The sequence below is a fragment of the Ornithodoros turicata genome, chromosome 1, assembly GCF_037126465.1.
Source record: "Ornithodoros turicata isolate Travis chromosome 1, ASM3712646v1, whole genome shotgun sequence".
In the NCBI taxonomy this organism is placed as follows: Eukaryota; Metazoa; Arthropoda; class Arachnida; order Ixodida; family Argasidae; genus Ornithodoros; species Ornithodoros turicata.
Genome location: NC_088201.1, coordinates 187,887,504 through 187,911,376, shown reverse-complemented (window position 1 = coordinate 187,911,376; position 23,873 = coordinate 187,887,504). Strand labels below are relative to the sequence as shown.

At 47.7% G+C, this 23,873-nt stretch overlaps 1 protein-coding gene across 1 annotated transcript in view; it reads left to right on the top strand.

Moving 5' to 3' along the window:
* Positions 1–13,102, top strand: part of LOC135374260 (uncharacterized) — a 34,383-nt gene extending 21,281 nt beyond the window's left edge. The window contains exons 7-10 of the mRNA XM_064607255.1: positions 2,072–2,179; positions 3,381–3,558; positions 12,277–12,456; positions 12,898–13,102. Of these exons, the coding sequence (XP_064463325.1) occupies positions 2,072–2,179; positions 3,381–3,558; positions 12,277–12,456; positions 12,898–12,951 (520 nt within the window). The 3' untranslated portion in view covers positions 12,952–13,102. The remainder of the gene's footprint in view (positions 1–2,071; positions 2,180–3,380; positions 3,559–12,276; positions 12,457–12,897) is intronic.
* Positions 13,103–23,873: the final 10,771 nt, after the last annotated feature.

Below are 23,873 nucleotides of genomic sequence, written 5' to 3'. Positions count from 1 at the left end.
TCGTCTATGTTGAATTAACCAGTTAACATCTTGTAGAGCGTTTTTAATCTTGTTACTCGGTGATTTTTCTCCAATGTTTCAACACCTGCTTTTTTTTTATATCAAGATCAGAGACAGAACTAGGACCCGTATATCTACGGGTATGAGTTGCAGCGACACAGCCTTTGACGGTAGTGCCTGGTCTCTGTCGATGCGCTTTCAACTTGTGGGGCTGGCTCCTTCTGAGGCGAGGAAGTTCATCAGGAGGGTTTGAAGCCGATTTGTTAGCTAACGTAAACTATCAATTGCATAACTCTACTACCCTTTACTGAATAGTTGTGTAAGTAATCTGAGAACACTAAGCAATCCAGTCCCGGTGGTGGATTGATTGCTTACAGCAAGGCCGACATGACAGTGTACCTACTGGGATTCATATCTCGCTTGGGCAGGATTTCCTCACTTACGCTGAGTACGCCTTGGATCATTTCAAAAACGAGCGCAATTCTCCGTCATCAGCGCAAGCGTGGTCCCATTAGGCTTTTCGTTGAAGGTGATACCTCAGCAATCAACGGGAACCATAATTCTACTTATTCTTATTGTTACTTCCTTATTCCTACATGCCGTAGTTAAGTGTTACTTCATGGTTGTGGGGTTTATCCCAGAAATTTGGGTGTACACCTAATGGAGAGGTTGTGAACTGCTTCCTGACATTTTGTTTGCATGCAGGGGGAAAAGGTTCGGGATATTCGTAAGGAGGTACATAAGTGGCATTATACTTCAGATGTTTCTGTCAAGCTGCGATCTCTGGAAATAGTACACCCTATTACTGGTAAGGTACAGAGGACAATTTCACTATCGGGTGAGGTAGAAATTCCTTCGACATTGTAGTTCACCATTTCTAACCTTGGAATATGGATATCCCGAATCGCGCAGCTAAGAATCCACAGGTTAAAAAGTGCACACGTTCAAATTCTGAAATTGGTAGTCCAATGTCAGCACCACCCAGAGCATGCCCTGGAACCTGTAGTCAAAGTACTTGGCCTCACCCTGGTCCCACCTCACCGTAAACTAACGTAGCTTTCGGTATTGTGCATTTTGATATCTGGTATTTTGAACGACTGCACTCTTAAAAATGAACATCACAGCACACAACGCTCCTGGGCAACCATAATCTCGAATGATATCGTTATCTGCCCTGATTTGTTAAAAACGTGAGGCGTACGCCTTTTCTGTGTTAACTATGAACAGCATAAGTGTCACAAAAAAGGCTTACGCCCTCCATTTTCAACAAATCAAGGCTGATAACGACATCATTCGAGAAGGTGGTTGGCTAGAAGCATGCTATGCGGTCAAGTAGAGCCCTGCACCATCCGCGGATGGAAGCGGATTGGGATGAAAATTTATCACTTTCTGCGGTGTGCGGGTCGGATGCGCAGACAGCGGATAGGTAGCGGAACGGATGCGGATATACCGCCTGCTGTAATTTTTCGACTAGCAATTTATTTGTATTGCGCGCCGAAACGTATGCCAAAAAGTTTATCCGCGCAGGGCTCTACGGTGAAGCTCATTTCTAAGAGTGTGCGTATCGTGGCATACTCGTCGAAATCGTCTCGTAACCTCCCCTTGGCGTTCCCCCTATTTCCTCGCTTTCCTCCTATCATTTCTTGACTCTTGGTGCGTGTATCCGGTGGTTCCTTACGCTGATATTGCGCACTGAATACAGCTCGCAAAAGGGAGCGCGGGGCCATCCTTGGCATTTTGTTCAGTCTGTTGTGACGTAAGGGTGCACAGCGTTTCTCTCCTCGTCACTCTTGCCACGGCCGCCGTTGCGTGCACCCACGTGTATTGGCTTCGTATAGCTTCCGTATTTCATTTCACTGATCTCGTGAGGAGACCACTCGCTTGCCGAGCTTCGGCAACACCTCGTCTGCTGAACAAAGGCGGAAAGAAAGTGTTCGGCAGACCCTGTAAAGTGGTATCTGTATAACTCGAAACTGGTAGCATGTTTCGTAATACCCAGCAACATATACGCGTAACGTTTCGTAATACCCATATGTTAGGATGTAACGGTATTTTTTTTTCTGCATTTCAGGCTGGGTGCACCGACAGCGTGCACACCAGGCTATTCTGAACTGGAAGGCCACTTCAAACTCTTCCATCTCTCAAATTGCGCTGCGGGTAATATCTCAAAGTTTCTCAAGTGAGTGCCTTTGTGCTTAGAAATATAATTTTTGCAGCAATATTTACTTAATGGATTATAGATTGTAATATGCTGACTGCATTCTGAGTCCGACACCATTTAATGTGGTAATGGCGGGCCTAAAATTCATAAAGCTTCGCAAAGTGGCGTTCTCTGTGTACGCAGGTGACGTTGCCCTTTGGACAATAAGAAAATAAGGACGAGCCATCCAGCCCCGCTCGGAGCTGGCTTTAAATAATGTACATACGTACCTCACCCAACTTGGGATGGACCTTTCGTCCGAAAAGTGCGTCGAGCTCCCGTTCACACGCGAGGCTATGACAAATTTCCCTCTTTGTATTGGTGCCAAGAAGCTTCAGCCTGTACGTTTCTATCGATTCCTCGGTGTAATCATGGGCTCGGACCTACGCTGGGCTCGCCACATTATCCACCTTGAAAGCAAAGTGCAGCGATGGCTCCCTGCAATTCAAAATCTTTCTAGCTCAGAATGTGGCTGTGATGAGCACTCCTTGCTAGCAGTTCACAACGCTTTGATGAGGGCGACTGTGCTTTACAGCCTTATACTCTTGCACAGGATCACAACAACATTAAATACCTTTCGGACCCTGTTTGCTCGAAGCCTTCGTCGCTGCCTTTGAATTCCAACAATGGCTTAAGCTCATGAACTCCTGTTTGAGGTTCTACCTGAACGTGAATCAGCTCGGCACTTCCTCCATTTGCGTGTGCACATTCCCGGTCACGCCACTTACCGCTCTGAAAGCTACTTACGGCAGAGTGTCATTGGCTTCGTAGCTAAGGTCGTCACGCCACCTGAAGCCCTATGGTCTCTGCCGATACCACCCACCCTCAACCCAAGTTGCTATATTTTTCTTGCCGTTTGTTGGCATCACCGTCCAGGTTCTGACAATCTTGAAAATACATGCACGTAAAAGTACGCTGGATTGATAAATTGCTGCTCTCTGTGTGTAATCGAACAACAATGTCGGGCACAGCGGTTTGCAAAAAGAAAAGAAAACAGGGCTTATTCTTCACTTTTCGGTCCCTTTATGTTGCCACGCAATGCTTTCAACGTAAGGTTGTTTTCTGCTCTCGTTGTCAAATTTTAGTGATAACATTAAAATTGTCAGTGCACACTTACTGTTTTCATTATGTGTCAATTTTGTGTTCTAAGGATGCAAATATTTCTGTTGGCTTTCCAAAGGGAGCTCCAACAAAAGTATCCCCATCAGGCGAGAGATTGTTTCCGCCAAAAGTACAACAGCGCAAAATCACTGAGCTCCTTCTACAAGGACCTCCCAAACAAGATCGCAAATGAGGACGTCTTTTGCAAGAAACTCGGAGAATTGAGGAAGGAATATCCAAACAGGGGCATCTGCTATGTGAGTCAACCATTAGATAAATTCGCGCGCACATACAAGAACGCGCTTTCCGTCGCATCCGTTGCACCCTTTGCCGTAAAGCTTCAAGTACAGGATGACACCACTGGAAATAGTCGTCTGTTATATTTATGCAGCTGTTGTTGAGACGAAGTGGAACAACCTCCTGAAATTCCGGTTCTTCTTGCTCGGGTGCATTAATATGGAACAACACTATTGAATATGTTTACAAGCCGAGCGTGCCACAATCCTAGCTGTGGACAGCCGTTTCGAGCTTGTTGCCTCTCATCAGCACAGCATAGGGATGTTCGGAGTATTGCCTCCCCATTCGCGTGCATACGTTGTCCCACCTCTGCGGTCTGAGGTGGTGAGGAAACCTGCTGTTCAAAACTAACGTGACTTGTTCTCACACTTTCGTTTCGTTTGGGTTGTCACGTCTTTCGAATTTTTTTGTTGGTGGTATGTATGCGCAGCTCGACCTCCTGCACAAGTTGAAGTGCTTCAGTCTAATCAACATCCCACATCCCTAGTCCATCATCCAGTCTACCAGTCTACCATCATGCAGTCCACATCCCTAAGCTGTGCCGATGAGAGCCAACAAGCTCGAAAGGGCCGTCCACAGCTGAGATTGTGGCACGCTCGACTTGTAAACATACGCCTCACGGTCAGCAATGGAGCATTCGCTCATGTTAATATTTGTATCATTATTGAATGCACTGCAATGAACTTATCTGAGTCACCTGCTGACTGCGCACCAAGGAGCCATAGACGCCACATGAATCAGCTACGCCAGCCAGTCAGGAAACGTGAGAACGGTCGTCAGCAGCGACTGGAACACGACTGCCAATCTCATTCAACCGCATATTTGAGAACACGCAGTCTTCACACGAAAGTTTGCTTTATCACTCATTTCCATTTCTATTCAGGATGTATTGCGCAGCAATACATATTGTCACGGGTAATAGGCGAACGTAAAAGGACGAAGACGCTCACTTGCGCGGGGAGCGCTCTCTCTCGTGCTGTCCTGAAAATAAACAGACTGAGTCACCTCTGCTTCTCTTAACATTTGGTGGAGGTGCGGGGCATCCTTCTTCGAAAGCGCTGTTGTCGTGCCCATCGACGCCCCAGCCCCGACCCTATGACCACACGAGACGACGACGACGTTCCGGACACGAGAATGACGAAGGTTTTCTTCCCCTGGTGGAAATGTTCTGCAATCCCCAAGTGGTATATGAAATATTTTCCACTTGAAACCACTGATGTACGAAGTGAGTCAAAGTGGTTTAAAGTTGAAAAGGTTTCATAAACCACTTGGGATTGCAGACCTTTTCCGCCTAAGTCGGAACCATGTGTAGCGGTGTGGCCCATTCGCTTTTTGATGGACGAGCGATTCCGATATCGAGCATGTGCTGAAACTCTGCTCGTGCGATCTTGAAGTTCTCGGGTGCCAATCGGCGTGGGGGGAAGTGCACCGGGGGACCTGCTGTATGGATGTGATGAACCACATCGTAGCAGGGTGGTTGGGTCCAGTCCGGCGGCTTCATCAGTGAGGGGAACTAGCGGACGATGTCGGCGAAAAGTGTTCGGAGTGAGGAAATGATAGGATGATTTACAGATGGGACCTGTTCGGGCGGATGGGGCAGCGCGGAGATGCGCAGCTTACTCCTAGAGTCGACCAGCGGTGCGATGCAGGTCAACGAGGAGGCCGAAGTGATGTAGGAAGTCGGCCCTTATTATGCTGTGGGTGATAGCTGCGGTTCTGAAAATCCACCTGAAGGTTCAGCGAAGGCCAGGCCAAGCTTGAGGGAGCGCTCGCCAAAAACTGGAATTCCAGTACCATTCGCGGCGGCGAGACGGTAAAGCAGCTGACCCAGTCGTTCTGCTCGTGTTGCGGGTAGCAAACTGACCTCAGCTCCGGTATCGGTAAGGAAACGACGCTTCTGTTCTGGGTCGGGAAAGTAAAGCAGGCGACTGGTAGAAGACGGGAGAGAACCGCATGCCGCCGTTAGCGACCACCGGAGTGGTTTGCCGGCCAGGAGCAGGGAGGTTGGCAGTTGCGGGCGCTAGCGCCGAAAGGCCAGTGGTACCAACATAAGTCTGTCGGATTCTCCTGGGGGCGGGACCGTGACCGGCGTCGACTGCGTGATGTGCTGTATGAGGGATTGAGGGAAGGGTCTTGTCGCGGAATGACGGAAGCCAGGAGGGAGCACACTGACCGACCTTTGTCCTTAAATCCTCGAGACTCTTGCAGTTGGTCTGGGTGGAAGAGGGCCTTGGTCTGGTCGGCAAACTGCCGGGATTGTGATCGAAAATTGGGGAATCTTGACCGCCACATGCGCGATGCTTGGGAGGGAAGGTGCCTCATGGCTGGTGGTTGCGCCGGGGGCCGTCATGACAGATAGACTGCGTATCTTCTAGTTCGGGTCACCAGTTTACGCAGCCATATTACGCAGGACGAGCTTGAGGCACTTTTTCCTTTTGCTATAAACAAGCTCAAGAAATAGAAATTTTTAAAATCTACTAAATTCAAGCGCGATAATATGAGCTTGTGGTATCTCGGAAGAAAAGACGAGGACATGACCGCACGACTTGTGGATGAACGAAAGGAAAATTTAATACGCGTGATGGTGAGTCACAAGCAGTTGTGACAGATGGCACTCATCGTCTTCTGCGTGCACCACAAGTCTATCCCCGATATTAGACATCAATTGTGACTTTGCGAAGTCAAATGTTAAGGGTTGATTATTTTTCGCCTGAGTCCACTAATACAGAGTTGAAATCGTAGGCTTGGCTCATTCTACCTTCTGATTAAGGTTCAGCATAAAAGAAAAAAAACAATCACTGGCGGCACACCATATCTGGCATAAATACTCCTACGTAATAGTGATCTCTTGTTGTCAACCACATAGCGTCACGCTCCCCCAATTCACGTTACATTAAGTAGACGAACGATTTGTTCTCCAAAATAAACAAAGCTACTACGTATTTAGTTTCTCCAAACCAGTTATGTTCCTTTGGTCACTATCAGTGCGGTGTCATTCAAAATTCCCCACGAAGAAGGCCTTGTAGCGGTTGGCAGGAAAGGAGACGGAGAGCTGGTTGCTGTTCTGTCGGAAGCCAGAACCGGACTGGCCCTAGATTTATTTCTTGCGCCCCGCGCGCCAGAGGCGCTGGCGGTGTCGCTGGCAGTGTGGCTGCTACAGCCCCCCCCCCCCCCCCCCTCTAGCGCTCTGCTGGATGCAGAGAGCGATGGCAGTGATAGTGAGTAAGCGCAGGGGACCATGAGACGTGGCGAGGGGCCGGAGATGGGCCTGTCGGCCTAGCAAGCAGCGGAGATGAGCTGCAGGCGTCCAGCTTCTGAACATAGCGCGGGTGGAGGGCCTGAATGCTCGAGGTAGGCCGGCTTCAGTCGGTGGAGTGAGATGGTGTCTTGCCGGCCGTCTATCGAGATGGTGAAGTGATGTGGGTCCTTCCGGACGACGGGAAATGGTCCCATGTATGAGGGCTGCAACGGCTTCTTCACGGCATCGACACGGACAAAAACGTGTGTGCATGTGCTCAAATCTGGATGCCGGTAACCGGAAGAGATATGTACTGAGCACGTGGGGGCGGGACGGAGGTTGGCCATGATACGACGAAGGCGAGAAACGTAGTCGAGCGTCGAGTAAGGCACAGGGTCTTCGGACGGGGCGAGGAGTTCGCCCGGAAGTCGAAGGGTTGCTCCATAAACATACTCGGCGACAGTGCAGCCGAGTTCGGGCTTAAATGCTGCTCGGATACCGAGGAGCGCGATGGGAAGCGTCTCGGGGCATGGGGTGCTTCTGTTGGCGCGTAGGGCAACCTTGAGTTGGCGGTGGAAGCGCTCCACGAGTCCGTTGGTGGCAGGATGGTATGCCGTTGTTCGAATGCGTCTGGTGCCCAACAAGTTCGTCAGGGAGGCGAAGACGGCGGACTCGAACAGGCGCCCACGGTCGGTCGTGATCACTGATGGCGCACCGAAGCGGGTGATCCGCACACTAAGGAGGGCGGTGGCGACGGTGGGTGCTGTCGAGTCGGGCACAGGAACGGCCTCGGGTCACCGGGTGTACCGGTCGATGATCGTGAAGATGTACTTGTGGCCTTGGCAGGGTGGGAGGGGTCCGACGAGATCGATGTGGATGTCATCAAACCGATGATCCGGAGACAGATGATGAGAAGGCGTAAATAAGTGGCTTGTGGTCACTGTAAACGGTAAGGGCGGCCTTGCAGGAAATGTCTAAAATGCTTCACGGTGAGGAAGACTGCGAGAAGTTCCCGGCCGAATGTGCTGTGACGTGTCTCGAGGGTCTTCCGCTTCCGCGAAAAAAAGGCGATTGGCTTCCAGACGGAAAATACACGCTGCTGGAGGACCGCGCCGACGGCAACACTGGACGCATCCACCATGATGCAGGTAGGTGCATCGTACAGAGGATGGATGAAAAGGGTGGCGTCGGCGATGTCTTGTTTGATCTTGTCGAAAGCGGCAAGGGCGTCTGGAGTCCATTGGAAGGCTGAAGGGGTCCCCGTGCCTGAAGTGAGCAGGGCTTCGAGGGGAGTCAATGTGGCAGTACACGAGGGCAGAAACCGCCTGTAAATATTTACGAAGCCAAGGAACCGTCGGAGCTGCGTAACTGAAGTCGGGCGAGGTAAATCCCGAATCGCAGCGACCATGGACGGTAAAGGAAGGATGTCATGTTTGTTTATGCGATGGTCCAAGAAATCGAGTTCCGGTACGCCGAATTCACTTTTGGCGTAATCGATGACGATGCCGTTATACTGAAGGCGGGCGAAGAGTGTTCGCAGGTGTTCGGCATGTTCTTCGGCGGTGGTGCTGGTAACTAGAAGATCGTCTATAGACGCGTAGACGAATGGAAGACCTCGGATGATGAAATCTATGAAGCGCTGGAAAGTCTGTGCGGCATTTCTTAATCCGAAAGGCATGCGTAGGAATTCGTAGAGCCCAAAAGGTGTGACAATGGCTGTTTTCGCGATGTCCTCTTCAGCGATAGATATTGGATGATAGGCGCGAACGAGGTCGATTTTTGAAAAGATGGTGGCGTTCACAATGTTTGCGGCGAAGTTGAGGATATTCGGTACAGGGTAGCGGTCGGATACCGTGGCACGATTCAGAGCGCGCTAGTCGCCGCAAGGACGCCAGTCACCAGTTTTCTTGGGCACCATGTGCAGTGGTGAGGCGGCTACAGCCGTTTTGCTGTCTAGTCCTTTCTTAGTACTAATCCCGCGCACATCCCACATGGCCCAGCCATTAACACCCTCCTAAAATTAGTTCTTAAAGTGCCACTACGTTCTAAGTCTCGTGTCTTCAGAATGGTACCAAAGTCATGTTACTGAAATCTTCTTGTCTCACTTTACATTCCTGCAAAATATTTTGGCTCTACGTGACGCGAAAGCTAGAGAAATGTAATTTTTATTTTTGAGGACTGTGGACATCATGGTAGGCTCCGACGAAGCGCCTGGCTCTAATCTGGCAACGTTGTTGTCCTTCGAGTCTTCCGGTGGGCTCGCTTTTTGCACTCCGTTAGCGGAGCCCCACGTGACATACCATCCGACCGCTCCGACCTTGCAGAAAACACAAAGGAGGGAGAAGACATCTTTCCCATTTTCCCCTCTTTCGATCACCCTCACGTCTTTGCTAGAAGACGAGTGCCCTTTCCAGAACGTGACATCATTTCAATTTGTCGGCTTATGATTAAGTCACTCGCTCGTTGCGTCATCGAAAGTTGTGGAGGCTCAGCAGATCTTCAAAAATTTACATGCACAGCTTTCGTAAACAGGGTTGAAATTTCGCGTACAGATTCCATGAGGGGCCTTCTTTTTATGGACTAATTAAAATGAACGCTGTTTTCTGAATCCGCAGTGACACCTTACGGCGTCAACTTTTTTTTTTTTCTCGAGTATGTGTTCACTTTGGTATCCTGAGTATCCCCCAACTACACTCTACGTCCAGTAACGCTTACGTACTGCATGAACAAGAGGTACACTTAAAAAAAAAAGTACCTCATGATGGAGGAGGTACGGCGAACCTGATAAATATGATACGATGCGTCTTTCCCACTTGATGGGGAAAGCTATATGCACGAACGATAAACATCAGACAAACTTATCACATTGTCAAGTCTCATTCGCCCGTGCCCTTTACAGCTTCGAACCTCACGTGGAAAATGGGATCGTGCCGCCAGCAACGTCCAATTTGAAAGATAGTTTCACTCATTCGCGACGCGCATAAAGTACGCACACGAAATGAGGCATTGTGCAACACCATTTTATTACGAAAATACACACCTGGAAAGTGGTATCGAGTGTTAACAAAATATGATAGAAAGCATACCGCGCACGCCCTCGGTAAGTGTTTCACACATAGTCACGCGTCAATGTCACAAGGCATCGCAGAATGGACAGGCGATACGAGTCGCTGCAGTCCACGTTCTTCTGCTTAGCTGGTGATCTAGCTACAATGAATCTCGGGATATTTCAAGAACCAATTGAATTTCGACATGGGGAAAGCAAAGTCTCTGAGGCACTGGTGACAAAGGCGTCTGAATAGAGTGTTCAATCACAAGTTACTAATGTTCGAACCGTAAATGGGTTCACCAGCTTACCCTTTCACAAAGTGAAGTCTGCAAAATCGAGACTGAATTTAGCAGAAGCAACAGCGACGACAAAGTTATTCTTGCGAACGCTTCCCTGACGGGACCTAAGCGCAAGGGCGCAGGCGCTGCTCGATAGCAAATGCAGCACGACAATATACCTGAGAGCTGATACCCGATACCTGAAGCGTGATCACACACTTAGTGAAATGTGAGACCACCAACACAGATACACTATCCGCTTACTCCTTACGACGCAAAATCCCTTTGTTCTTTCATAGGCGGGCGAGCCATTTGAGCGAGCACCGTGGGAACGCCTGTTGCATCTTGCAATGCATGGCACAACCACAACTTTATATCAGTGGCGGCTGTTTCGTGGCAAGGCGAGGCACCGAGTTTTCCGTTGTATGCGCATGAAGCGGTCGGAACATGGAAGGATGGTATAGGATACTGAAGTAATAATAAAACAAACCACCTTTTCCAAGAAACGGAGAGGCGAAAAGACAATATTGGGAGCTTGATACAGGGTGTCCCACCTAACGTGATAAAAAATTCTAACTAGCGTCGTACTCGCCGTAGGATTCAGCCGTGGGACTCGCCGTGGGACTTTCAGCAATCACCTTGTGGAAACTTTTGCTGGCATTTAGGAAGGGTTTGGGAAATTTTTAATTGAGGGAAATCAATTTTTTTGCAATTGAACTTTGAAAATTGCCAAGCGAAGCTCACTCAAGAAGTCCTCCAGGGATAACCACATACCCAACAAAAACTATGCACGATGTGGCAACGGAAATAGTCGAAAAAGATTAGTAATAATTCCGCCTTAGCCTCGCCTGCTTGATTGTCGCAAAGAAAAGCGCACGGGATATGCGAGGAGAAGAGGAAGTGCTCACGCCTGTTGCTTTACCCTTTTTCCTCTGCTTTGGTCTTGACGGTGGTGACAACCGTCTTATCACAAAGAAGGCAAAACAAATGAAGGACACTTCCTCCTCTAGACGCACATTTTGCGCATCACAGAAATCACAAAGTCTGACAATCAATAGCTCGTTGTTTATTAAACGGGGGAAGTAGCAATCCGGAAGCTGAGCACAATGTTTGTACGTATGTAATTTTGTCTACTTGATGAACAACGTTTCCAGATCCTTCCGTGCCTCCGTCGTCCCTGGGTTGCCAGGATGTTCTGTCATTCCAAACAATCTGTCCGTTTTTGGGCACGTGTTTACATATCGTTCTGTTTGCTCCTCTCATGGTGTGCCATTTACGATCTTTCATTCTGGTAGAAACCTTTGGATGGCTTTCCCAGTATCTGTTTTCGGGCAATCCTGGCAAGAGACCTGACAGCCTGGCTGACCGTTTATCATTTAAAACTATTCTTTCCTTAGGGTTGCTGTGTATAGTGTTCAGTTTCGCTAGAATTGGTCCGATGGGTTCAGTAATCCTGAAAACATGGGTTACATACATTAATGTAGCATATATTTGTCCACTTGTGGTGTCTTCATCTTGCTATGAACTTTCGCCTATCTGTTTTGTATATGTACCGCATTGTGCAAGTATGCACTGTGTAGTAAACTTACTGTTTCCCAAAACGTTCAGTCTTGGACAGGCATCGCTGGACTATAAGGAAGCGGGTTTGAAGTCTATGACATCAGCACCTTCAACTTCTTAGAATTTACCTGATTTAAATAGGGCCGTTGCAGTTGTTTGTCTAAATTCAACTGTACCGTTCGTAGGCTTCAGTAGCGGGCTTTAGTGAATCGTTTCCACTCAAACGGTTCACAAACGGTTTTGGCCCTGTCCAATCAGATGATTCCGCGCTGAGCCAGTCGCCCTTCTCACTGGCCCTCAGTGAAACCGTACGCGAACCGTCTGATTGAAAACGATTCACTAAATCTCCTAGTAGTACCAGACAGACAGGCCACGAGAATGGATTTTGAGATTGGATTGGAGTGATTGGATTTGAGATTCGGTTGGATTGCGAGATTAGATATCATAGAAAAACAACAGCATAGGAGGTGTGGGTGCCCTGTTGTGTATTTCTGAATCGTTGAATTTTATAAATGGACGTGTATCTAATTCACTAATACGCGTTTCGTTATAGCGACATGGCATAATATCTGATCTACACGAAATATATACGAATCCCGCAATAAAAAGTAGCATGACATCTGAAAACACACAGTGCGTCTTCGACTGCTGCAGCATTGATTATTCTGGGCAACCAGCTTTTCAGTTCCATAGCCATTATGCTTTCGATGGCACGCCTTGTAGGCCTACTCATGTAAGTATTGTTCCTATTCTGCAGAAATGCCTATTTTGTCTTCCATCGAAAACATATTGAGTTGCTAGCTTTTTATAGTTATGTTTTAACATAACAAAGTAACTGTGGCCATGAGGGTCATATACGCGCCGGCCCGATTGCAAGAGGATAGGAGAAGAGGGTTCCAGACAGCGAGAGGAGGTCAGCATACTTCCAGGTTACACGTCAGGGGCACGTGCGCCGACATCGGCCTACAAAATCTATATAAAATACAGTTAAATATGTAACAAAGAAAACATCAGTTAAAATAATGTAGCATCAGTTAGAAAAGCTTTCCTTTGTTGAGAGCAAAACAAACGGCCGCTCTGCCGTTACGAGGAACAATATCAGCCCCATCTTTTAGCCATTGCGGGATACATAGTATCAACGCAAATGACCTGTGGCACTGACATGATCTTTCAGGAAGGAAAAATCTGTATTCTCGGCAGATGCGTAGGGAAGAACTTCACCTCGTGACAAGCGAAGATATCCATCATAATGTGCTGGACTGAAGATCCTGCAGTTCAATTTCCCAGCTCAACGGTGAAAATCTGAAACCAGTGCTATGCTATAACAAGAAACGTTCCCAAATGAATATAATAAAACGAAAGGAAGTTCAACAATAATGCAATAACCTGCTCGTGTAGCCTGAAATTGAGGATTCTGAGCTAGATTTCGGCCGCCATCATTTCAACGTGTCATATTATAACTAAATAAATAAATATTTCATTTCATCACTCCCCGGCTGCAGTCGTGACACTGCCCACATGAGTAAGGCCAACAACCGCAGGCTCGTCTCGTCACCATCAGCAGTATCGTACAGTCAATGACCACCTAACACAGTAATTAGCATTAATTTTATTGAAGTACATTGTTAATATACGAAACGTATAGTGCGCTGTGGTGCAAAAATGATGTAGTTTTCTTTTGGTTTCCCGATGGTGGACGCGTGTTGCCATCTGGCACGGTTCTGCACACAGGAACCCCCGGCATTGTCGATGAATGCCAGCAAAATGTACAGTTCCACTTAGCTTGGCTGTGGGGTACCAATTCAAAAAGCTGCGCTTTCCAAAAACTAATCTGCCGTTGCATTGGGTCCAATCACATTCAACGCCGGCTTACCGACGCTAGTGGAGCCTCTCGACGAACCATCAGACAGGCGTTGTCGCTCGGTCGAAACCGTGCACCTGTCTCGTCTGAAATGGTACCTTCCCCTTGTCGTCAATTGTGACTTCGACTAACAATGGGTCAAAGTCTGAAGAAGGGGACCTCGAGAAGTTCCGTCATTCCGGCTACGCTCTGAGGAGACCGATCCTGTGCTGCTCTCTCACTAATAAAGTCCCCCCCCCCAAAAAAAAATCAACACTATTATTGGACAGACAAATGACGTTGTTGTCTGAGCAGAAGTCAAGTCAGTACATTGGTACTCATTCGTTCTTACAAATATCACAATATCGCTAACCTCCTCTCTGTGGTTTCAGTCAATGTTACTAAATGACGGCATCAGATGGCTCTCGTAAAGCGGATTGGGGTACGCTTCGCTAAAGCTAGCCTCGACTTGACGCCCCCGATCGCCTAAGAGGGCTCCAGTGTGACACCTCGTGTTCAGCTGGTGGAACTAGAGTGCTCTGATTGCATTAAGTTTGTTGTTTTCGGGCTCTTCCTTAAGTTCAGGAGCGCTCTGGGGCGGTGTGAACCGTGCCCTCGGAGTGGTTGAACGATCTCGTAAGGCTGCAGTCAGTGCCGCCTTTTTGCTCTTGCAAAGGCGAAAGCTGTGTTCGGTGTGTGAAGCATTGCTAAACTGCGTTAAAAACCCTGCTACTTGCTCGAAGACTACTCCGGGTCACATTTCGAGGGAGACTCGGACTGCCCTACTTTGACTCGACAGGACGGTGTGCAGAAGGACGTTTGTTTCTTGTTCACCGATCCGCCTGAGGTCAGCGCTAGCAGAGCGGGACAGAAACAAAATAAAACACGTGTCTTTCGATTCACGTCTGCTATAAACGCGCAACATTCCTACAGTTCCACCTCGATCTACACAAGGCGAACGCAGAACACCATCACAAACAAACCATAAACATGTAGCAAACCAGCACCTCCTGGGACATAAACACATTCAGCAAAAACTGTACAATGTTCAGATGTAGTCCAATCTGCGGAGTTCGTGGGAAGTTTGAGAAGCTTATTATTTAGAGTCATTAAGGAATTGAAACTTTAGGATTTAAAAAATATAAATTGTGACTTCATTTTTTAGTAGTCCCATCTCTTTTTCAATTCCGTGTGAGTGCCGCGAAGCAACTGTTTCTATGACCTGCGTACAGACGTGGACAGGTTCAGAGAGGACACCAGGAAGGAGTGGGGGAATAGGTGGTTAGTATGCGTCCTGGGCCGACTTCAGGGGTAACTGGGCCGACATTTGTTTGGGAAGTCTTCGGAAAACCCAGGGAAAATCTCAGACGGCACAGCCGGTGACAGGATTCGAACACGTGTGACCTCCCAGTCTCGGCTTGAGAAGCGATCATCCTAACTACTATGAAAAGGCAGCTGGTATAGTCCAATCAGCTCACTTTAAAGCGTTTCTGGGCTAATGATATTTGTTCGTTATTCCAACCAGTAATTGCTCAGACATCATTAACAGCAGTCAGCCTTCTCAACAGAGCACGCAAGGCAGGTCCCCACGAGGATTACAGTGCTCAAACATCAACCAGGAAACATTCGTCAGCAAAATCAAGGGTCAGCACTGCTTTTTGTTAGGCGTGTTAACAAAAGAAAACACTCATGAGCAAACTAAAAAGCCCGAAAAAATGTAGAAAACACAAATTGGCTGTACTAGATGCGAAACATGGCAATCATTATGAAACATCACCTTATCTCACCCCAGTTTATATACATCGAAGTACCGCTGCACACACGCAAAACAGCTTTTAACTATACCGACCACAACACTCAGTCAATCGAGTCTTTTGATTACGATGTCCTTGCCTGCAAAAAGAAGAAAAAAAAACGCGGCAGCAACAGCACATCTATCGCCCGCAGTTACACCTGAAACAAGGAAATGCTCCGCACTTGCTGCTCCAAAAATCTTAACGAGACCTCCACTGCCATCGGTTGTGATATCATCTGTTATGTTACATTGTCGCATCGTCTGATCGTGCATCAATGTCGCCGTTGTCGTCGCAGTGGCGAAAGCTGGCACGAAAGGTTAATGAGGATTGCAGAACTAAAGAAAATGCAGCACACCTGCGTTCTTCACAAAGCCCCTCCTGGACGTATGCCTTCTCCCTTGTTGAGCTTGAATGTGTCCTGAGGAATTCCCCCAACACGTTTCGCTTGGAATTGACCAAGTGACGTACAAAGCCCTCCGGAATCTTCAGTTATGTAGGCGTCAGCTCCTCTTGAAGCTGTTTAACCGCACGGTTTTCTGCCGCTTCAACTGGTACCCGGAAAGCGCGCGCTTAATTTCTGAAGTCATGATAGGCTTTCGTCACGGACGTTCGGCAATGAACAAAGTACTGGCACAGTTCCCTTATAGGTCGGCCCAGGACGCACATTCCCACAGGGCGTCAGTCGTGACGTTGCCCACCTGCGTGAGGGCGACAACGGCAAGCCCTTTCAGCATCACCACCACCACCACAAAGTGCTCGATCTCGTCGCTGAAGTGCAACAAGCGAAGTTTGAAGGGAAACTGACGGGTGCAGTTTTTCTCAACGTAGAGAAATCGTATGGCAACGTGTTGCACACTGTCATCGTCGCGAAGCTAAAAGGAGCTGAAGTAGAAGGTTGCGCAGTCTCATAGACTTTCTCTCTGACCGGAGCATCTTCGTCCGCACCACCGAGGGTGACACCACTTTCTATCCCGTCTGCCGTGGTGTTCCACAGGAAAGTGTATTGAGCCCTCTCCTTTTTAACATTTAATGGCTTCGCTGCCCACCCAGCTTTGTGATCGGGGGGTTATACTATTACATCTCTAAGCATAAATCCTTTAACAAAAACTCTTTCAAAATGCACTGTTTTGCAACGAACCGCGTAAAATTTCCATAACGAATCAACCGCGTTAAAATCCGCGCTCAAAGAACAATCGCCTCAAGAATCCATCATAAAACTATATTGTTGAAAACTATCTCGTTAAAAATAAACAGTTTCAAAATATGTCCTGCCGTCCTACACGACAGCGGAGTAATACATATGTATTTCTAGGCCGAGGATAGCGGTATGATAGCTTATATTGGTGCTTTTGCCCTTCTGGCTGACTGTCATGTTTGCGATGGTTTTTCTGTGTGTGTGTGTGTTGCCGATACAGTATCCCATTAATGGTGATGATGTGGGGAATGAAATAATGAGCTCCTTCACAGTATGGGTCCAAGTCCTGTGGTGTCAAAAAAGGTCAAAAGAGCTGTGAGATCAGAGCGTTGGTAGGCTGGATTTGGCCAGGGATCAAGCAATTTTGAAAGAGACAGGATGCGAGAGCCCAGCTGATTAAGAGATCCGGAGAGTGCGGTTCGGGAAGGTGGGTAGTGCGGGCAATGAAGAAGAATGAGCTAGATCTTCTACAGCACCACAGTGGCAGCAGGTGGGAGAGTCAACTTGTCTCAAGAGGTAACGCCACTGACCTTTAAAAGCTACATCGAGTCGCATCCGATGAACTAATGCAGCATCTTGACGAGAGGTGTTTCCTGGTATGCGGAAAGCGAGCGGTGGATCAACTCTGCTCAACATAGATGGGGGAAGAATATCAGTTGTCCATTGGAGGAAAGCGAGGGGAATCACGAGGCATCGAAGTAGTGAACGACGGTCTCCTCTCAGCAGCGTAATACTGGTCCGTCTCCGAGACGAGAGAGCTGCTTCTTCGGCGCTGTCGGCCTGTTGACTACAATGGGCTGGAACCCACTGAAGAACCAGCCTGTGCCCCGCTTCTTACACAAAGTGGTAAACCATTAACACATCGGTCACTAGGGGTGCGGATGAGCCTCGTATGCCAGAATTTTCAATAGCTTGCAGTGCAGATTTTGAGTCAGTCAACACTGCCTATTCCAGGGGGAGTAAAGTCAACGATGTGCTGCAGAAAGAAAAGGGTGGCATAGAGTTCCGCAGCTGTGGATGAGGTTTGATGCGAAAGGCGATGTCCTTCCACTACGCTTTCGGATGGTATGACGAATACCGATGTGGACTGGCCATTTATGGATGCGCCATCGGTATATGCTGCTGTAGACGTAGAAGACTTCTCGTCTACCAGAGCATAAAAATGGGCTCGAAGGACTTGAGGGGGAACCTCACGTCTTCGTTCCAGAGGGTTGGGAAGATTTACGAAGGTGAGTGGCACCGGCAGAAACTAGGGTGCTGCCGGTGGTGTTATGTCTTGAGCTACGAAGTCAGTGAGACTCTGGCGTGTACTTCTGCGCTACGCCAATGGAAGCCGCTTTCACGACGGTATCGAATTTTTGTGAGGAGCAGGTGACGGGGAATGTGCGAACGCAAAAGTAGGAAGTGCCGAGCAGTTTCACATTCACGTAGAACCTCAACCGGGAGTTCACCAGCTTAAGCCAGGACTTGCCGTGTTTCAGCTATTCTTGGAACTGCAAGGCAGTGAGAAAGGCTTCGAGCAAACAGAGCCAAAGGGTATTTAATGATGCTGTGAAAATCATGTGCAAGATGGGAAAGCTGCAAAGCACAGTCCTCATCAAAGCAGTGTGAACTACTAGAATGCAGCGCCCCACCCTGAGCCAGAAAGATGTTGAATTGCAGGGAGCCATCGCTACAGTTTGGTTTCAAGGTGATTAATGTGATGAGCCCAGCGCAGGTCCGAGTCAATGACCACGCCAAAGAAGCGATGGAAACGTACAGGCTCAAGCTTCTTAGCACCAATCCAAAAAGGGAAATTTGTCATAGCCTACACTCTAAACCAAATAACATATATGTAACGGTTAAGTACCGCTTGGTCAAGACGTACATTAAAAAAAGTACCCCTTAAATTCAAGAGGTACACACGCCCTCACATGTGGTACATGCAATGCATAGCGCGCAGCGATTTGGGCCTACTCGTCGGCGTGGTTCCCCTCCTCTACGATATATCAACAGCCCCAAGAAGTCACACTGAACGATAAATATCACAAACGAATACCTTGAATTGAAAATTGCATGCCTTACAAGAGCACTTGTCCATCGCAGGAGTGCATTGTCATGATGCATGAACGTCGAACACATCGGGTACAACGTATGGATGAACACTGACCACTGTATTTCTCCTTCACCAGTGCGGCTGCTCGGTGGTCACGCTTCTTTTCCACACCTTTGGATTCCTGTTCTTCCACAACTTCCGTTTCTTCCGCGGAACGTAATACCAACCACAGAAGAAGATTGACTCACACATGTACGATATTGCCTGGGCGTAACATAGGAGAAAATACAATGTAAAAAAATCCAACAACTCACACTGCCAGAGCAACTCACACTGCTTGTAGCAACTTGAAAGCACCTAACCGTACAGAAGAGCCATCCCTTCCTATCAAACATTGTGTTTTTTACTTGACCTGCCGCCATTCCGTCATCATTACAGGAACCAGCGACATTTTAGCCCGTATGAAACGTCCGATCCGACTGTCGCGCATGCGCATTAGATGCAGGACGCGTGATTTCGCTCAAACGACCCGCTCGCTCTCAGTCGGCTCGACCGATTGGAATTGGCAGAGCGAAGCAAGATGGCGGCTGCTTCCAGAACTTGGAAATTTGAGTTGTCGAGCTCTAGTGAACGTTACAATGGGATTGCCACGTATGTTGACTGTTCCGAACAATGTGTATCATCTGTGGGAAGTTGTTGGATGTAACGACGTACTGAATTGGGCACTTCACACGCTTCAACGTCCAAGTTTGCCGTGCTGCTTGGGCATTTGTGCAACACGGGTACGTACCATTTTCTGTTTCTTCAGTCAATATGGGGTGTACACGGGCAATATGGGGTCCATATTGCCAAGATTTTCCCAATCGCCCAGTTTCAGCCAATATGGGTGAAATAATGGCGAAATGGGCCCCATATTGGACCCGTATCGCCAATGACCAGCCAATATGGTCCCAATATTGTGTGCTGCTTTGGATGTGCTATGACGGTGTGCGCTACAAAGGAAATGTGGCCCTCTTGCAACGTGCCATATGTCAAAACGACGACTGCCAGATAGATGAGTCTTTTCATGACTTCACCTATCTGTGCCAATCGGTGATGAGCATGCTGACCATCATCCCTTGCTGGTCAAGGTACTCGAGCACCTTCTGAAGGCCTGTGGTTGCTGGGGTCAACATCAGTAGTATAGAAGAACACAATGGAATTTGTGGCACCCATAATGGCCTTACATTACAACTTGAATACGCAGCACTCACAGACAGAGCCCGGCTTTTAAAGAGGAACAACTATGTGCTGCCATGTATGTGGGATATGAGGTAGCTCCATGGTTGGGAAAGGGCTGAGTGTGATCACACAGAAGTCCGGACAGACACAGAGTGTCTCAAAACAGGAACCCCCAAGTTGTTGCCGATTACAGCTGCTGTTACTGTTTTGTCTTCTCTGTGCAGAAGATCAGGCTTCTCCAAAGTCATCTAATTTCGCAACCTACTTCGCTGAGAAACTGCGTAGTATTACACGGAATTGTGGCCTATAGGGCTCGGCAGCTCCACATTTGTCGTTCACAGCTTCATATTGTGTGCAAGTTCGAGCGGACACTTACGTGCAACTTTGGTGCTATCCTGTTTGTCGTCGTCGAACAGGCAAGTGCCGTATCCCTTTTCAGCGACTTTTCGAGTCCGCATCGGCCGTCAAGTGAATGACCTCATTCTGACGCAAAAGGCGTCGAGCACACACGACTCTTGCATTGAAAAGTTCACAACACAGAACCACTGGCTTCGTAGCGTCGCAAAACGCACGATATCAACTGGGAACTTGGTACGAAATATATTTGTTATTGGCGTACCTGCTCTTACGGCGAGATGCATGGCATTCTCACAATTCTCTCACACTGCATCTCTCACAAAGTGACAGCTTGTGTGAGTGAAGCTGTGTGTACTGCCCAGCCGGAGGAAAAGGATGATGATTAAATTAAGATGAAGAGAATGGTACCCGTACGCACAGGCGGCTGTCGATTTCGCTTTCAGCTTGACGAGTGGCGATTGCGAAACTGCGAGCCAGTAAACAAGCCAAGAGGAGCCAAAGCGAAAGCTGAGCGTGACGTCTGCTGTTCAAACTTGCGATCGGACGGCAAAGCAAAAAACAAATTTTTCCGCAAATACAGGGTATTCGGCCAAACTTTTTTGGAGGTAAACTCAGTAGCCATCAACCTTTGTGCCTGGTCCTTTTTGTTGTGATATGTGACAATGAATTTTCTCCGGAGCTGACCTTTAATGTGCTGGGGTCATGCTTTAGATCCGGAACAGTTGGGTGTAGCACTTGTGGATTCGTGCTTGACCGCCGAGACATACAATAGCACAAGGTACATGTCTACAGAATCAAGGCTTCTACTGTGCGCCCATGAAGCCTTCTGATTAATTTTGATGAGCAGTTTTGGTTTGTGCGTCCTCCCATAAGCTGCAATTGACTGTTTCCTTTCAGTGTCGGGATGGTGTAAAGGGACTATTGCATTCGTCGCAATCGATTCTGAAACTACAGTGCCATTTTACTCGATATCATTTCCGCTCGTCACCGATAATGACGCCATCAGTCAAAATAGTATCGTATCGTGCGAAGCGAATTAGTAGAGTTCTTTCTGTGCAGTTTGATGTAATGCATGGAAAGTGTAGACGACGGATGTTGAGGGCATTCCGGAATTCCCTCTCTGTAAACGTCACTTGGACAAGGCGAATCAGCGAGCGCCCATTGAAACGGGCAAGGCTAACCAGGGAGCGGCAGAGTATCCCTGGTGTTTCGCGTCCGGCCGCCGGGCGGGAGTGATGGAGTCTGCGATCGTGGAAAGGCCTGAGTTCGGCTGGCGGAATGCTTTTTTTTTGTTAGCGCCGTACAGCTGATCTGTACCGCCGTGATCTGTACAGCTTGAGAGGTAACACCGCGTGCCCGCAGAGGGGCTCGGAGACAATCACCTGCGCTGCGCTCCATTCGTGTGCCCGGTTTATAATTCAGGCTGAGCTGGAGAGAAAGTTCGAATCTCTAAAACTCGCTTACTTAAGAAGTACGCTGTTTACGGAAAATAAACTTGGCACATCAGTCTTTGAGGCCATGCCGAATATTACTGCGTCGGTCTGATACATGCCTTCCGGATACGATAGTCGCTTCAGCTCGAAAGAAACTTTCCCAGCTCTTCCTTTATATATATATATATATATAGGGTGAGGTGTATATATAGGGTGAGGTAAAAGGATTATCAAACGGCCACGAAGTTTTACAGAAGTTCAAAAAAAGACGTGGAAACAGATTTTAGGGAAGTTACAAACACTAGTTTATTACATAGGGAGACGTTAAAAAGGGCAAGGGGTCGACGTTTCGACAGTGGCACTGTCTTCGTCAGGACAAAAGATGCGTAGCTGGTTACACATTACTTAAATAGGTTTGGTACATGACGTCATAATCGGTACGGGCACGCCACAGGCGTTTGTCAATGAGTCAGATTCGGGAATATTCCAGAAGGTCAAGTCCGGGTGGTGATGTCATTCGCCGTAGGTCACTGTCCGCTTTGGGGAAAATTCCGGGCAGGATGAGCGCTGCTTCAAACTTTGCTGAAAAAAAAAAACAGAAAGGAAACGAAAAGGAAGAAAGTGTAGCTCATCTAGGCGGCCAGATTTCTTACCGTTGAAAGTGCTCCCAGATCTTCGTTAATGGTTGATTGGAATTTGTAAATGAGATAAGATTCGCGTTGGTCCCTGCACCGATCTGAGCTAAAATTTGACTGGAGAATAAAAAGTTACACCTTTGAAAAAGTTTCTTCCTTTTCGTTTCCTTTCTGTTTTTTTTTTTTTTTCCGCAAAGTTTGAAGCAGCGCTCATCCTGCCCGGAATTTTCCCCAAAGCGGACAGTGACCTACGGCGAATGACATCACCAACCGGACTTGACCTTCTGGAATATTCCCGAATCTGACTCATTGACAAACGCCAGTGGCGTGCCCGTACCGATTATGACGTAATGTACCAAACCTATTTAATTAATGTGTAACCAGCTACGCATCTTTTGTCCTGACGAAGACAGTGCCACTGTCGAAACGTCGACCCCTTGCCCTTTTTAACGTCTCCCTATGTAATAAACTAGTGCTTGTTACTTCCCTAAAATCTGTTTCCGCGTCTTTTTTTGAACTTCTATATATATATATATATATATAATCAGGGAAAAAAAGCTTGTTTTCCCTCATTATAATTCACTGGCTTGCACTGTGGCCATTGAGGAGTGCTCAGTCACCCTCCCACATGTATATCGCTCGCTGAGCGACCCCAGGTTTGCCAATTCCGAACGATGCGCATTGCGCAGCCACCCAGAGCTGACGAGCCGCAAACACGGCGAAACACGTGTCCTCTGGTGCTGTCGCATCGTTCCATGAGCATCTATATATACAGGGTGTCCCAGAAAACGTGTCATTGAATTATAATAAAAAAACTACACCACCTAGAGTCATGTGGACAATAGTATTTGTTCTTACTGAGTTTTTGCCACTTCCTCATGCGAATGTCCTGTAACGTAAGTTTAATTATGTAAATTTTTGCGAGCTTAAGTCGGAAATTTGCCTAGTAAAGGTCACTTTTTTACCCCACCAATGTGAAGAGCGTGTCTAATTTAGTCAAATTAATGATAATTGACAGGGATATTCAGGAGCTATCCCATCGGAAAAAATAGCCGAACATCATGCTCTACGGAGGTCGCACAGAGTAGCGCACGATGAATTTTTCAGCGCAGTCTTTGTCAGTCCGACGAAAGGAAGTTGGAAACCCAGCCCTCCCCGACGTCGCAGAAAGAGATAAAACAGGCACGGCTTATCACGTTCGACTTTCGCTGGGATAATGCTTTCCCTCTCCCAATTTTCGGAACTGTTACTTTCCCTACTATCACTCTGTGGGCTGGCTTCGGAGCCTCCTTTCGTCGCGCTGATAACGATTGCGCTCAAAAAGTCATCGCGCGTTATGGTCCGGTGACCCGAAAAGCATGATATTCGGCTATTTTTTCCGATGGGATAGCTCGTGAATATCACTGTGAATGATCATGGATTTGAGTGAATTCGGCACGCTCTTCATATTGGTGCGGTAAAAAAGTGACCTTTACTCGGCAAATTTCCGAGTTCAGTTCGCAAATATTTACATAATTAAACTTGGAGTACATGACATTCACATTAGGAGGTGGCAAAAGCCTAATAAGAACAAATCCTGTTGACCGCATGATTCTAGGTGACGTAGTTTTTTTTATTATAATTCAATGACACGTTTTC